This window comes from Hippoglossus stenolepis, chromosome 15 (assembly GCF_022539355.2).
Source record: "Hippoglossus stenolepis isolate QCI-W04-F060 chromosome 15, HSTE1.2, whole genome shotgun sequence".
NCBI lineage: Eukaryota > Metazoa > Chordata > Actinopteri > Pleuronectiformes > Pleuronectidae > Hippoglossus > Hippoglossus stenolepis.
The window spans coordinates 8,508,986-8,523,144 of NC_061497.1; the positions used below are offsets into that span (position 1 = coordinate 8,508,986).

Sequence of the window (14,159 nt, forward strand, 5' to 3'; positions counted from 1 at the left end):
TATGCTCACAAACATGTTTTAGTTCCCACATTAACAAAATGTCTGCTAATAGCAATGTTAATAATAATGATAATACATCACAGCCAAACCTATGAATGAATGCTAATATTGGTTTATTGTATAGCTGCAGTTTCAAGGACATGAAAAGTGAATGAACTGAACCCTGTAAAAAGCTTTTCTCTTGTAATACAGTAACCCACTCTGACTTTAAAGCTATTCATCATTTCTTAACCTTAATATAATAACCGGGAATGTCACAGAAAAATCAATACTTCACATTTCTCCTCATAACTGATTGTTCGCACTGTACGTGTTTAAATTTCATTCACCTGCTTTGCATATTTGGCTACTTTTTATTTTCTCAGTGTTTATTACACTATTGGTTTATCTCGGTGCTGAAAGTTGCCGTTACATCAGCCTCCTAATATTTGCGCAATTATTGTGGAAATAAATCATAATGCAAATGGAGTCATCGGAGGGGGCAATGCATTATGTGCTGTTAGCTGTGGCGGAGGGGTTGAACAGTCAGGCTGAGGGCAGTAAATTGTCCTGATACATTTTTCATCCTCCCTCTCCTGCAAACTGCCAGACTGCTAAAAGGAGTATTGACTAAACACAGAAAAAAAGCCCTGATCTTACTTTATTTCTTCCCAGTCAAATCAGAAGAGTCTCTGACGGAGACTGTCGGACCTATTATGTTTATTTACTGAACTCTAGCTACGTACACCGACATAAATATTTATCATATAGTCGCCGCATCTGTCCTTCAGAGTTTTCTCCTCTCACCCAATTTCCCTCCTTCAACCTTGCGAGCTGCCGGTCTGTCTGCTGTAATGATGACTCCCTTCCATAACGGCAGCCGGCTGCCAAAACAGGAACGCGCACCTCGACCATAATGTCCCTCCTACAGCTCCTCTGCTCTGAAGTGCGGAACACAAGCATCTTTCCTCATGGTAATGTTCAGCGCTGTCAATGGTATCAAAGCCCGGCGGATCAAAGTGAATACTAAAGACATACGTTCCTGTGTTGAACAGACACAGTGTAACACAGGGGGGGAATAAATGGCCACAAATCAACAAACTGTCCATAATCTGACCGGAAATAGACAGAAGGGTTTGTGCGATGTTGACAAATGCACTCACCAGAGAAATAGAGGCAGTCAATTTAGTCATTCATCTCTTTCACTCTGATTTAAAGGATAATCGTCACAAATGGACGCATAAAACATGATAAAGTAGAACTCACACTGACAGGACAGAGTATTTGTCTTACAAAATAAGCTGCACAGAAAATGCACATTATCAAATGCTGTTCAATAGAAAATGAACACATTGGCCTTGTTACCTGGTCTCATAGATCATCTTAAAGGAGACATATATGCTTGTATTCAGATTCATAATTTCATTGTGAGTTATTAAAAGGTTTACGTGCTCCACTGCTCCTTATAAAGTCCAGTCCGCCCCGATTGGTCAGCTGGCCCACTCTGTTGTGATTGGTCAACTGCTCCCAGCGCATGTAAGTAATGTCGGCATCCACTCTCGCTTGGCCTGACTTTGTAAGGGGCATATCAGACTCTAGCTGCTTAGCCATGCAATATGCAAATGTAGGCCATTGTGATGTTATGTGACATCAGGCATGCAGTCTTTTCCTATGTAATCTTGTTATTACTATAACAGTCTTAACCTTTGAACCTGTCTGATTGTTGCACCAGCTGGAGGCCACTGGGTACATGATGTAATGGTAACCATGATGTCCCTGGTTCAATTCCTGCTGGGGAGCCTTGATGCATTTCAGCAGTATCCTCTACGTATATATTTCAGGATTCCTAAGGGAATCCTAGATAGGTGTTACAATTCCAGGTGCATTTCTCCAACTCTCAGATTAGAATTCCAGGTGTGTGTGTGTGTGTGTGTGTGTGTGTGTGTGTGTGTGTGTGTGTTGACATGGTGTAAGATAAGTCAAATCAAACAAGTAAATCCCATGGCACAACAGCCAACTGTGTATCCGCTTCTTCCTGCTTATTTCAAGAACACAGGTGAGGGACGAGGTTATAAATTGTAAATTGCCGAGAACTAAATATCCTCCAAACCTAAAAACATGAAGAAAATGAGGGAAAGAGAAATCGGCGCTGCTTGCATAACATTTTCCATAGCTCCACAAGCCTCCTCTTGTGATCTCCTTCATCCCTTTAAAACCTTGAGACCTGGATAGCCTCCAGGCAGAGGAGCTTCACACACTGCTGACGAGAAGGTATGACAAATGCTTGACTTCAATTTTATCTTTCTATCGACAGTCAGTTTATGTCTTCACTGGAAAGAGGGGGAGAGAGAGAGAGAGAGAGACTGCGGCTCCCCGTTCTCTTGAGCTGTGCCAAGAAGTTGTCTCTATAGTTTGCCATCAGATCATTATCAGTTTAGCAGTAGGAGGGAGAGAGACAGTGGTCCCATCTGTTCACATTGTGGCGCTGAAGCACATGTTTTCCTCCTGTTTTCTTTATCGGCCCTGGTGATTGTACGTCTATATGTTCTCCCTTTATAGCTCCGCAGTTTTTTAATGTCTCATGAGAATTTCAGTGCCATATATGCAGAGGATATGAAAGTTTAGCGCCGACACTCATAAGTGACGAAATGCTCGTGTGTGTGTGCATTTACGAGTGCAGGTGAGTGAGTGTGCCTGTGCTTATAAGTGGTTCAAGATTTACTTAAGTTACCCAGAGGAAGCTTTCAGGGGGAAAAAAACACATTTTCAAACATATACTCTGTCAAGACTTATCTTGGCCCTCCAGAGGCAGCAAGACAAAGCTCACACATTTGAAAGTCTCCAGTGGTAAATGAGGCGTTTGAAGAATTGTAAATGCCAGAGAACACTCACACACACACACACACACACACACACACACACACACACACACGCCTGCTGCCAGTTAATTTTTATAACCTTTTACGAACAAGTAAACATTAAACCTGAGACAGCCCCTGTCACTTGTGGCCCCATCCACCCCCTCAACCCATCAATTTGCTGCCTGTATATCTCCATAAACCCATACAACAACAGCAAACACTGTAACAGCCAAGACGAAACCAAAACACGTCGGCACTCCTCTGCGGCGGAATTAAATCTCTTCTACTTTTACTTTAGTGCCTCGTAAAGAAAGGGGCAGCACAGTTCACGGTAAAATGGTCACCATCATTATTTTTAAATTAACAATTGATTACAAGTAGTTTTGCTCATATAGGAAAAAGTCCACAAACTGTTGCCCGACTCTTAAGTTTCTCTCAGCTCTGTTGGGCTTTACAGCATCTTTCAGCTAATTGTTTTAGTTTTATGGCCCAAAACTTGAGCGTTTTATTTCCGTCTCAGCGCTTTCATTCGTGCCATTTCCAAATAAAGGCAGCTGTCTCCAGTGGAAAAAAGCTCTAATAGGCTACTCTATTCCGCCTGCTCACCATCAAACAACAAACTTAGCGACTTGCCACTGAAACTAGTGGTGCTGAAAGGAGAATGAATGGTGGACTTTTATTCATTGCATGGTCAGAAACGCAATCCAAAATGGGTTTAATTTGCCCTGAAAACACCGGATTTTCAAATAGGTACCTGGGTGCCTGCCGTAACAGATAAAAAAGTGATAAAATGCCAATGTTGGATTTACAACTTGTGTCTGCTGGTGGTAAAGGTGGTTAAAAATGATCACCTCATAAAAAAGTTGTGATAGTAATGGAAAGCACGTGGTGCAGTGGTTAGCACTGTCAACCTCACAGAAAGCATGTTCCCTGTTGGAACTTGGTTTGGCTGGGGTCCTTTTTGGGCCGGATGCCTTCAGGTTTTTGTTTCTACTGTGACCAATTATGTTTGAGCAGGCTTTGGTTGCCTGCAGGTAAACAGTGAGATTAAAAGAGGCGGAACACACTGACCGGAATGCGTGGGCCACCTGCTTTTTAATTTATCCGCAGTCATGTGCAGATAGCTGTTAATAGAGACTAGCCAAAATGTCGTATGGGTGCAATCACCTTCAAACAGTACCCCTGTTTGTGTTTTTTGTGGAGAAACGTTAAACTTGTGTCATGTCAGACTGTAAATAGTGTTTGATGAACAGAAGATGTTGTCTTGGCCCTGATATCCTCTGTTTACACCAAAAGCCCCCAAATATCAGCCCATAGGCTAATTTCTCATCAGACGATAGCCAATGGGCTCTGAGATTAGGATTAGGAGATTTACATTAATTGTTAGGTGTTACTGTGAGCGTGAACGGTTGTTTCTCTGTATGTTGACCCCTGCGATACACTGACGACACTGTCCAGGGTGTACCCCACCTCTCATAATAACAATATAACAATAGGGGACAACTGTAGTCATCCATTAGCACTGACCTGGACCTCGATGCCGTATCCCAGGTAAACAGTAATCAAGTAGTTGCACTCTACTCCGGAGTCAAGTTGCTGCAGGATTTCGATGTTCCCCTCAGGTTCAGTGAAATTCAGACTGCACGGCTCTGTGGAGACAGTAAAGAAGACGAGTGATTCCTTTTTTTCCCGGCCTACTGATCAGTGTGACGGCTCACCTGTGTCTCCGTGGCCCTGTAACCCTCTAACTATCCCTGCAGATTTCCTCTGCGACACTGCTCGTCTGGGCCCGCAGCCCTCCGCGGGCAGTGGAAAGGACGGGCGGGACACATCAGGGGAAAATCTGATTGTTTTTGACACATGAGCAACTCTGTTATCCCTCGGTGGAGAGAAGAATGGCTGTGCGCCGCATGTAGAATGAACAGCAGTGATGCTGATGACCTGATGCTTAATTTCCCTGTCCTCTGGAAGGGATGTGTTAAATCTTAAGGGGGAAGGCGCACTAGGTTTTGAATTTACAATGATGGAAAAAGTCATTTCATTGCTGCTGTTGTTCATTTTAAAGTCACTGGAACGTTTGAAAGTCAGAGAAAAACACGAGCGTGTGCCTACCTGATGTTTGTGTGATGGTGGTGGTTGTGATGATGGTTGTGGACATTGTGGGGGTACCCTCTACCCGGGTCACCTCAGTTAGCTTGGTTAGAGGACGATCAGAGCTGCTTTTGTGCTTTAGTGGCGTCTCCCTCGCTTCATCTTTCTCCATCTTCGTTGACAGGGGTGCAACAACTGGGTAGTTTTCGCCACCTGAACCTCTATTACTCGGTGTCACTTGAGTGGTGAGGGAGTCTGTTGTCGGCTGTGCCATGTTTACCCCGCTGGGCTTCTCCTTAGGGAGAGACAGCGGCGGCCTTGGCGGCGTGGGAGAGAATGTGGTCAGTGAGGACGTGGCGGCCTGAGTGGCAGTGGTGGCGATGTCTGAGAAGGCAGGGGCATCCTCGTGGGGCACCACTTGAGTGGCAGCGTCTCCCGCGTCCAAGGCGGACATGGAGCCTGGCATGGTGGGGTACCCAGCCACAGAGCCGTCCCTCATGAAGAAATGCTGGTCCCCCTGGAAGTCCCTCGTAAGCAGGTGCTCGTGAAACAGCATTCCCTTGAGGACGGGCCGGTGGTTGGGGATGTTCATGGGTGAGACGGTGGTAACCAAGTGGACTTCGCTCTCTGTGTCCTGTGTTGGTGAGTGTGTGAAGACGTCACTGTCCGGAGCTCTCGTTCTGACATCTCTGCTTTCATTTGGCCCTGGGAGAAAAAAGGAATAAAGATAAAGTGGTTGTGTTGTGCAAAATACAAACAGTCCAGTGAACTGCAAAAGCAACATTCGGTACACAGGAGCAGTATTTGAGTTAATTTATAGAATGATCAGACTATAATCCACCAAATCTATGCCTAATGAGCTAAGCGACAGTCCTCCTGTGTTATTCTTCCACATTTATCTTGTTAGGATCCTTTATTCTATCTTTTATAGAAGCTTTTATCAAACTAAAACTAGTGTCTACTGAGTTGGCACACTGGTACATGTATATGTATACAGTACTATGTCTCTTAAGTATTAAAATCATGATATAGAGTTTCCCTTTAGTACTTGACACCCTATACTGCACATTCCATTGAACTGCCATAAAGGACATTCTCGTAGAGGTCCTGCAGATTTCTACTGACAGTGTCAGAAGCGGCTTGCAAAGAGCCTGGTTATTATCAAAGATGAATTCCACAATCACAACCCGCAGGCAGTGAAATCTCAGAGCCGAGAAACACTGAGAAATAGTCTGGTTACTTAAAGGATGAAAGGCCCATTTTTTTTCCCAAGGTCTCCCTCTATAGGCTGCTATTCTTACTCCCTCTTGTTTTGTTTTTTTCAAACTCACTAAGACAAACACCTTTTTCAAACACAGTGCAGGCATTGTTAAAAAATAATCGAACTGAATTGTTACTTAACAACTTTTTCATGCGCACCAGAAAACTGTCCACATAAACTGCAAAACATCCATATATGCAGATAAGGGAGATAATTGAACCAGTGTAATGACTCAACTTCAATGAACAACAGTAGAAATGTAGAAATGTGTGTGTATGAAAAGAAATCATGTTCGACCAGAAGTTTCCATGCACCACATAGGCAATGTGTCTGAATTGTAATTGTAAAAAGGAATGTATGCAAAATTATTGATTTATTTTTTTACACTCTTAAAAAACCCATCGTTGTCAAACAGTTTACATCATATAGATAAGTGATATATTAGTGCATAAGTCAGAGAAAGTCTCCCTCAGAAAAATGCATTTAATAGTTGATTAAGCAATAATTTAACGAGTAAATTAATAATGCAGTAATACCATCAGTGGGAGGTAAGCAACACAGACTGCAAAGATTAAAGCTGCACATGTTTGTTACACCTGTCTGACATGTGTCTTATCAGCCTCTAGCGTTGTACGGTAAAGGAGCCGGTCATCCCTTTTAAATGAGGAGGGGGAAAGAGGAAGTAGCAGAGGATTCCCCAACTAGAAAGTGACTAGATAAATATAACTCGAGGTACAGTACAGCCTCATATAAAATTCACTGTGAACTCGAATCTATGTCATTGCAAACATCAGCATATTTTTTTTTTTTACAGCTCTAAAAGGACAACCCGATAACAGTTTCCGAGTTTTCTACCATATTCAGCCCGTTATCTGCTGCCTTTCCTTCGCATCAGTTGTTTGGGGAAAATTCAATGAGTTTATTTTTGTGTCAAATTTTCCAAACAATGCGAAAGACGGCGAAGATGAACTTCTTCATGTGTCCTCGGTGGCTTTGATTCTGAAATGATCAAATCCTGTCCAGCTGGTTGCCAGTTAGATTTTTTCGCCTCATCTATTAAACCGTTGGGGATTTTGGGAGGTTTTGAAATTCTCTCGTGCTGATGACTTGCTGTTGTGTGCTGGCAGGATTTCTTTCTACCTTGTTAAGGTAGAAAGTACAGCAGATACTTGAAGGTACAGCCAAACGAAATAATAATGAAATATCTATGGAAATCGTCCTAATATGACGATGACGGCCGACTCAAAATACAACGGCCGACTGTAAATCTTTGCTTTCATAACGGCATTAATGCAATATCCATCCCTCTGTTTTTACATAAAATGTTTTAGTACAGTTGCATTTTAGATGGAATACATCCTTATAGGGACATAAAAGAAGAAAATGAATTTGTTTTATAGTGAGAAACCTCCAAGATGGCCATTAGGAGATGATGCCTGTACATATCTCTACTAAAACCTCAATAACTTTGCTCTGCTTCACTTTATTAGAATAGGATGTGGCACAGCTAATATTCTGATGTTGTGCTATGGATTCCTAGAGGTTTAAGGCAACAGCTCCATGATTTTTATTGGCCATAATATTTTAGTTTTTAGGCGGACATGAAATCTTTCATTTATGTTATGTTCCATCTTCAATTACTCTGACCCTGTAACATCTATACTGACGCTAACACCTTTTGTAGACATTTCATTTCAGTGTTGCCTTTCTATAGATGTCAAGGCTATTCGTATAAACCCTGCAGTGATGCATTCACTTTTTAGCAGGGGCAGGCGAAAAAGCAGCTGGATACTGCATGGCTAACTTGCGGCTTCAAGATGGAAATTTTAATCAAAAATAATTCCACAGGTTCTGAAGTATGACATAAAAGGTGTCTGAGATAAAGACTGAAAAGACCGAGGGAGTTCATATAATCCTCTTATGCGTCAACGTACACGCAGCGTGTCTACATGAAACAATGCTGTCTGCTTTGACACCTTAATTAGCTTGCATTCTGGGTGACGGTTTGTCTTAATGAGGCAGAGCGGCTGCCAGCGCACTTTTCATGCTTGTAGATGAAAGGATGTTGTTGACACAGGCAGCAAATGACATGAGATATCATCACGGTGAGTGTTTTCTATTAGCTACTGCGCTCCATGCAGATGAATGAGCCTCGGATGGAGGTCAAAGCAGATGTAAGATTAATTTGAAATGGGCTTCAGAGGTAGATAAATACAATGTTAAAGGTCGGGTAAGAAAAATACAGTCGTCGCGGCTGATGCAGTTCTCAAATACACTTCAAGGCAAATTTATTTGACCTTTCCTTATACATATTTGTGCATTGGAATTCTGTCTCGTCTTTGAGGAAAAACTAGTGTCAGAAACATATCGTTCAACTTCTGGTTGATGGTTCATGGTGTGCAACTATTTATGATATTTTAAAGCTTGTGCAGTCTCTAATAGACTCATCTACAAATTCTGCACAAGATTTTACACCTTGAAGATTTACGTTACTGCATCGGCTATCAGCTTTTTCGTTTACCTGCATTCATTTGCAGATAGCTGTTAATAGAGATAAGCCAAAATGTTGTCGGGACCTGAAACACCTTCGTCCATCGTCGTTTGTGTTTTTTGTGGAAAAACCTTTGACTCATGACAAAAAAAAACTAGTCGCACTGTAAACAGTGTGCGGCGAAGAGAAGTCAGAGTCTTGGCCCGAATATCTACTGTCTAGATCTGAAGCCCCAAAATAATGATGGTTGCCCCCCAGAGGCTAATTCCTTGTCAATAGCCGATGGGATCGACAAGTGACCAGCTCATTTTAGCTGCACTGATTAAAAGTGCAGTTGCTTTTATTGCTAGGGCAAACGTTCAAACATTGGAAAACTACAGCAGGAGGCATATATTTAGCTCTTAAATGAGAAATATTAGCCGTGCCACAGGAGAAGCTGCTTTGCTCATAAAACTTTGAAAGCAATTTCCAGCCATTGTAACATTTTTTGCTGAGAGTAGTTGTACCAACATCCCGCGTGCTAATAAAAGTTTGATCAGCCTATTCAAGAGGAAGAGTAAACCATTTTGCTACAAAGCCTCTCCCGGGCTGACAGAATTGACACATGGTTTTACATTTTACTTGAGGCCGCGACAACCCCACATTTATCTTTCGTGGCGACAGAGGCAATTCAAAGACCTTTTGATGTTCTAAGATGGAGGAGAAACATTTCCTTGTAGCCTTATTCTGTCACAACAAGAGCAGCCAAAGCTGCGCTATAAAGGCAAGCTAAGCATATTTGACATATCTCACTACGAGAGAGAATAAAGAGTGTAAACTGAGGTCTGTATAAATGATTTAAGAATATAAGGCCCCCTACCCCCCCATGACTGGAAAGTAAAGAGGGATCTCAAACATATACACACACTACAGTACAACTGGGAATTATCATTTTGCTAAGATGATAGTTATTCATAAGTTCTACTCTTTGACTTCATGTGTGCCGGTCAGCTTTTGAACAGCCATGCTGCCCCTCAGTCAGAATATCGAGTGAAAGTGCAGAGTGAGAGTGGAGAACTGGGTTAAACCTGAGTTTCTCATACAGCGATCGATACGGGATCAATGTGTACAGGTTGGAGACCTCACTGTGGTGATTACAGATGAGCATGTTCTACTGCTGCCATGCACCACTCTCATGTCTGGAACCTAAATGAAGGTTAACAGTTGTAGTTTCAGAGAATGGAGCTGAAAACCGAATTTAGATTTGTGAAAAATATTGAATGTAAGCGTAAGGTAAACCAATAAACACAAAAGGAAATATTAAAAACAAACAAGTGCAGTTTCTTATGAGTCACAGCCATTGGTTGCAAATGCGACGAAACATCCTTTCTGTGATTGATCGCTCGACATTTGTGTAAACTGCGTGAATTGTGTGAGACTCTATTTATACAAACAGAAACTCAGTGACATCTTGAAAATGCATCTGAGCTGGGAACATTTTATAAGACACTTTATAACCATATAATTTCATTTCAGAGCCTTCCAAGCAAGTACTGATACATTTGCAGAGCATGTGAGAGTTCATAGATGATGTTGCTATATATTTATAAAACATGGTTTCTTGCCAGAGGCTGCAGCGGGGGAATCGGATTGACCACCGCTGATGCAACCCCCTACCAGATTCTAAACATGGCTGACAATTAGACACACAATTAGGTTATCACTGTTCAGGTTTTGAGAATGTCATTTAAAAACATTTAAAAAATGTCAATATAGAATAAGATTTTAGATGGAAATATGTTCACCAGTATGTCAGATGGGATTGTTTTGCTATTCATAAATAAATTGCTTCTATTATACATCACCTCCATCAGTTTTTATACTGTTCCTATAATAAGGCTTTGACTATACAATACATTTTTGTGTCCGTCCTTGAATTACTGTCAAGCTCAGAAAGTCCCAACCTGTCTTCCCGAAACCCCGATGTCATGTAAACACAGACGGGTTCTGCTCTCACCTGTTCCCAGACATAGTTAGAAAATCACACCCTACGGGCAGCCAATTTAAATCTATTGTGCTTGAAGGACTCCAGTCAGGTATGGATGTGCTGTAATATGCTTTCATAACCAGCGCACTGTCACAACAAAGTGATCTTGATGTGCTCTGTCAGGTTCACACAATAGGTGTCATGCTATCATATTAACTCCTCAAGTCCCGGTGGATGAAACCACAAACTGATCATACGCGTGTGAAAGTTGTGTGTATTCTACTGAACTTGTAGTGGTCGCAAGTGTAGTAGACGGAAGCTAATGTGAAATCTAATGTAGCTTGTTACTCTGCAGCACGTTAAAATTAGATTTACAGCGGTGGAGCTTAAGTTATATACCATGCTGCACATTCGAGAGGTTATATGTGTGTAACTGTGTTTCATTACACAACGGTGCAGCCGGATAATTAGCGCTAATTCATAAATTAAAAGGTGGTAATTAAAATGACATGACACTAGTCTGAGCAGTGGCACAAATACAATAAAATACCATTTATCGTCCTCGGGGAAATTCACTTAGTGAAGTGTTTCTTCCATGAGCAGATTCAGGAGAACACATTTAGGATATGCACAGGTCTCATAGGAAGAAAATGGGACGAGGTATGTTCTAAAGGAGCCGATTGTGCCCATGTGCTCCATCACCTCCAGCAATAATGTCACCCACCATCCTTGTTGCTAATGTTTAACCCTGTTTTAAAACCAGATTAAATATGAAGCCACCTCTTAGTTATAGATGCAGACAAATCTAACATGTCATGTACAGTGAAAACTCATTAAGACAAAGGTGAGAGTTGTGGTAAAACTAGTCTGGGTGACCTGGGGTGAGGCACATGGAAACTTGGTGAAAGTAAATACATAATTATCACAGTTTTTATTCTGTCAGGTCATAATCTTTACAGCACATCCATATTAGATCCTGTCAGCCCGATACCAATATAATCATTAGGGAAGAAGGTATTTCCAACAATATAATGGCTGGTGGATATAACAGATTAGCAATGACAACAAAGAAATGTAACTGTGGCTTGATATTTTATAGTTTAAACATTTATAAAGTATGAATACATTAAATCATCATCCATGTAATATTAATAATTATCAGTTAGTGTGAATAACTACTGATGAAAAAAACTAATATATCAAACTTGGATTTAAAAAGAAACATTTAGTAAAAGTACATTTTACATCTACATTTATGTGTGAAAGGCTCATATCGTCTGTTTTTATCAGCCAACTGATAAATCAGTTGAGCTCTAATCATCTTATTAGAGATTATACATAATATAATATAAAATATATATATATATATATATATATATTGGTAACACACACATGAGTTAACGTTGTTCAAATTTATTAACAAGCTATATAAATGTGTTTTTGGTAAACAATTTCCTTTTGTCAGTGTAAAATAACAGGATGTTGTGCCATGTCTTAACTGAGCTGCCTATTTGCTTTTCTTTAGCATGAGTAAAGGAATCATGAAGCACGTCTGCTCATCTCTAGTGACATGTTTACAATAAAAAAGGTGTGCGGCCGTCCTAATTGTGAGTGGTTTGAAAAGTGCAGTAAAAAAAAGCTCTCATACATCACTCTGATAAATTCCACGGATCCTCAAGAATTGTTCAGTCTGCGAAGATGACAGAGTGAGCAATCATAGGGGAATCCTCCTCAAGACGGCTACAGACAGCCTCCTCTCTTGAGTTGCATATCAATGGAGTCATCAGTGAACCCTCAGTGCATAGATGGAGCGCTAATAAGATGGGACAAGCCACACTCGAGGCAGCCGGCTGATTGACATCAATCTCCTTATATCCAGGGGGATTTATTTCCTTATTATTACAGAGAGCCACTAGACAAGCAAATCAATAAGCTGCTTCCGCTGGGCTCAGATACGAAGCCTTCAGATCACTCTACATGACTCCTCCTGGGCTCCTCGCTGGAGCTTTGCGCTCATGAATTCATTTCGGCACCTGAGGTGAAAACTTCCTGTCGCCGGCATTTGCTGCGATTCCTCGGGCGTGTGCCGATTCCACACTTGTTTGCATAAAGCAATGAGGAGAGACTATGGAAAAAATAATGGGGTGACACTGATAAATGATTCCATTATCCAACTTAATGAATTGATAATTTAATTTGGTTTCGGGGTGTGACAGGTGCATGAAAGTGGAAATACATTTTAAAAGAAATCAACGGAAGCAAATGAGGAAAATTAAATTAGGTGTGCACCGGCTGAAAGAGCAAGCTTTTCAAAGAACAAACCAAAAAATTACTAGGCCACAGTTCTCTTCCCTAACGCGGTAATTTACAGCCTAAAAACCACGATCCCTCGCTGCGTAGATGTGCCAACGTCAAAGCTGCCTGGGTGTGGAGTCATGAAGATAACAGCATATTGAGATGAGACATGCTCTTATCCTCCATCTGCCCTTTGACTTCATTGAGCGGAACCAAAACTTTCCCCTTTCATTTAATATGGCCTGTCTATGTTCCGGTTCATTGAGCATTGTCCTTCAGACAGGCTTTAAACAAACTGTCTCTTAATGGTGCTGGGCGGAAACTCATAAGGCCTGACCTTTAAGCTGGAGCATTACGAAAACAGAGCTACCCGGCACCGCTATTTGCATGAAATCCACAGCAAAGCAGTAAAGCTGCGGAGGGTTAACGGGTCGACCTTAAGCAAATCTGAACTGTGTGGTGAGGGGTTGAGGTCGTTTAATTGGTAATAATGTGTTTTAATTAATATGTAATCCCAATGCCGCATTTATTCCTATTTTTCCCGCATCCATACGTTTGTTTTCCTTCTTTCTACCAGGGAACTAAAGGATGAGCGCATGTTTCCCTGCACAAATGCCGGTTATTAAAATTACATCATTTCTGTAATCATGGCAAAATCTGTCTCGTATAGGAGCCGGAATCCTTGTTGTATTTCAATTTACTGACGCGCCACCTTCTAGAAAATATTGGGAGGAATGTCTCTTTTCACACTTCATTTCCTTCCATTAGAGTCATTTATCTTTTCATTTTCTTCTCATTTACTCCATGGTGGAGTCAATTAGGGAGCTCTGGGTGAAACAAGACCTACAACTTTGAAATCTGTGGCGGATTACTGCGTCGTGAGGAATTCGCTAAATGTTTTAGCGGTTGCGAAGGTGTAGGGAAATCAACAAAAGAAAGATTAAATAACCAGAATTATTGTCTTTCCTGCAAATCGTCTCTATGTCCTGCATCCCCATCATGACCTAGATGATATATATATAGTGTTAATGTTATTATTTTATGAGTATCCTCTAAGGGTGCAGGTTGTGTGTCTGGCTCTCCCTCCCTGACGTAGCGCACATTAGCGTTGACATTGAGAGCGCGTTGATCGATGGCGTGCTCCCTGTCCCTTTCTCAAAACCATTTCCCAGCCCCAACAAATCCATCAGCTCGAGGAAAAACCCTACCAAAGGA

General features: G+C 41.5%; 1 protein-coding gene across 4 annotated transcripts in view; it reads right to left on the minus strand.

Moving 5' to 3' along the window:
• The window catches only part of LOC118122696 (seizure protein 6 homolog), an 85,458-nt gene that overhangs the window by 33,445 nt on the left and 37,854 nt on the right, over positions 1-14,159 (minus strand). For all 4 annotated transcript variants that reach the window (XR_004698496.2, XR_004698495.2, XM_035179584.2 and 1 more), the window contains exons 2-3: positions 4,953-5,636; positions 4,368-4,489 (exon numbers count right to left, since the gene is read on the minus strand). Coding sequence is in view for 2 of the 4 variants with exons in the window: in XM_035179584.2 (XP_035035475.1) it covers positions 4,368-4,489; positions 4,953-5,636 (806 nt within the window). In the remaining 2 variants the exon portion in view is untranslated. The remainder of the gene's footprint in view (positions 1-4,367; positions 4,490-4,952; positions 5,637-14,159) is intronic.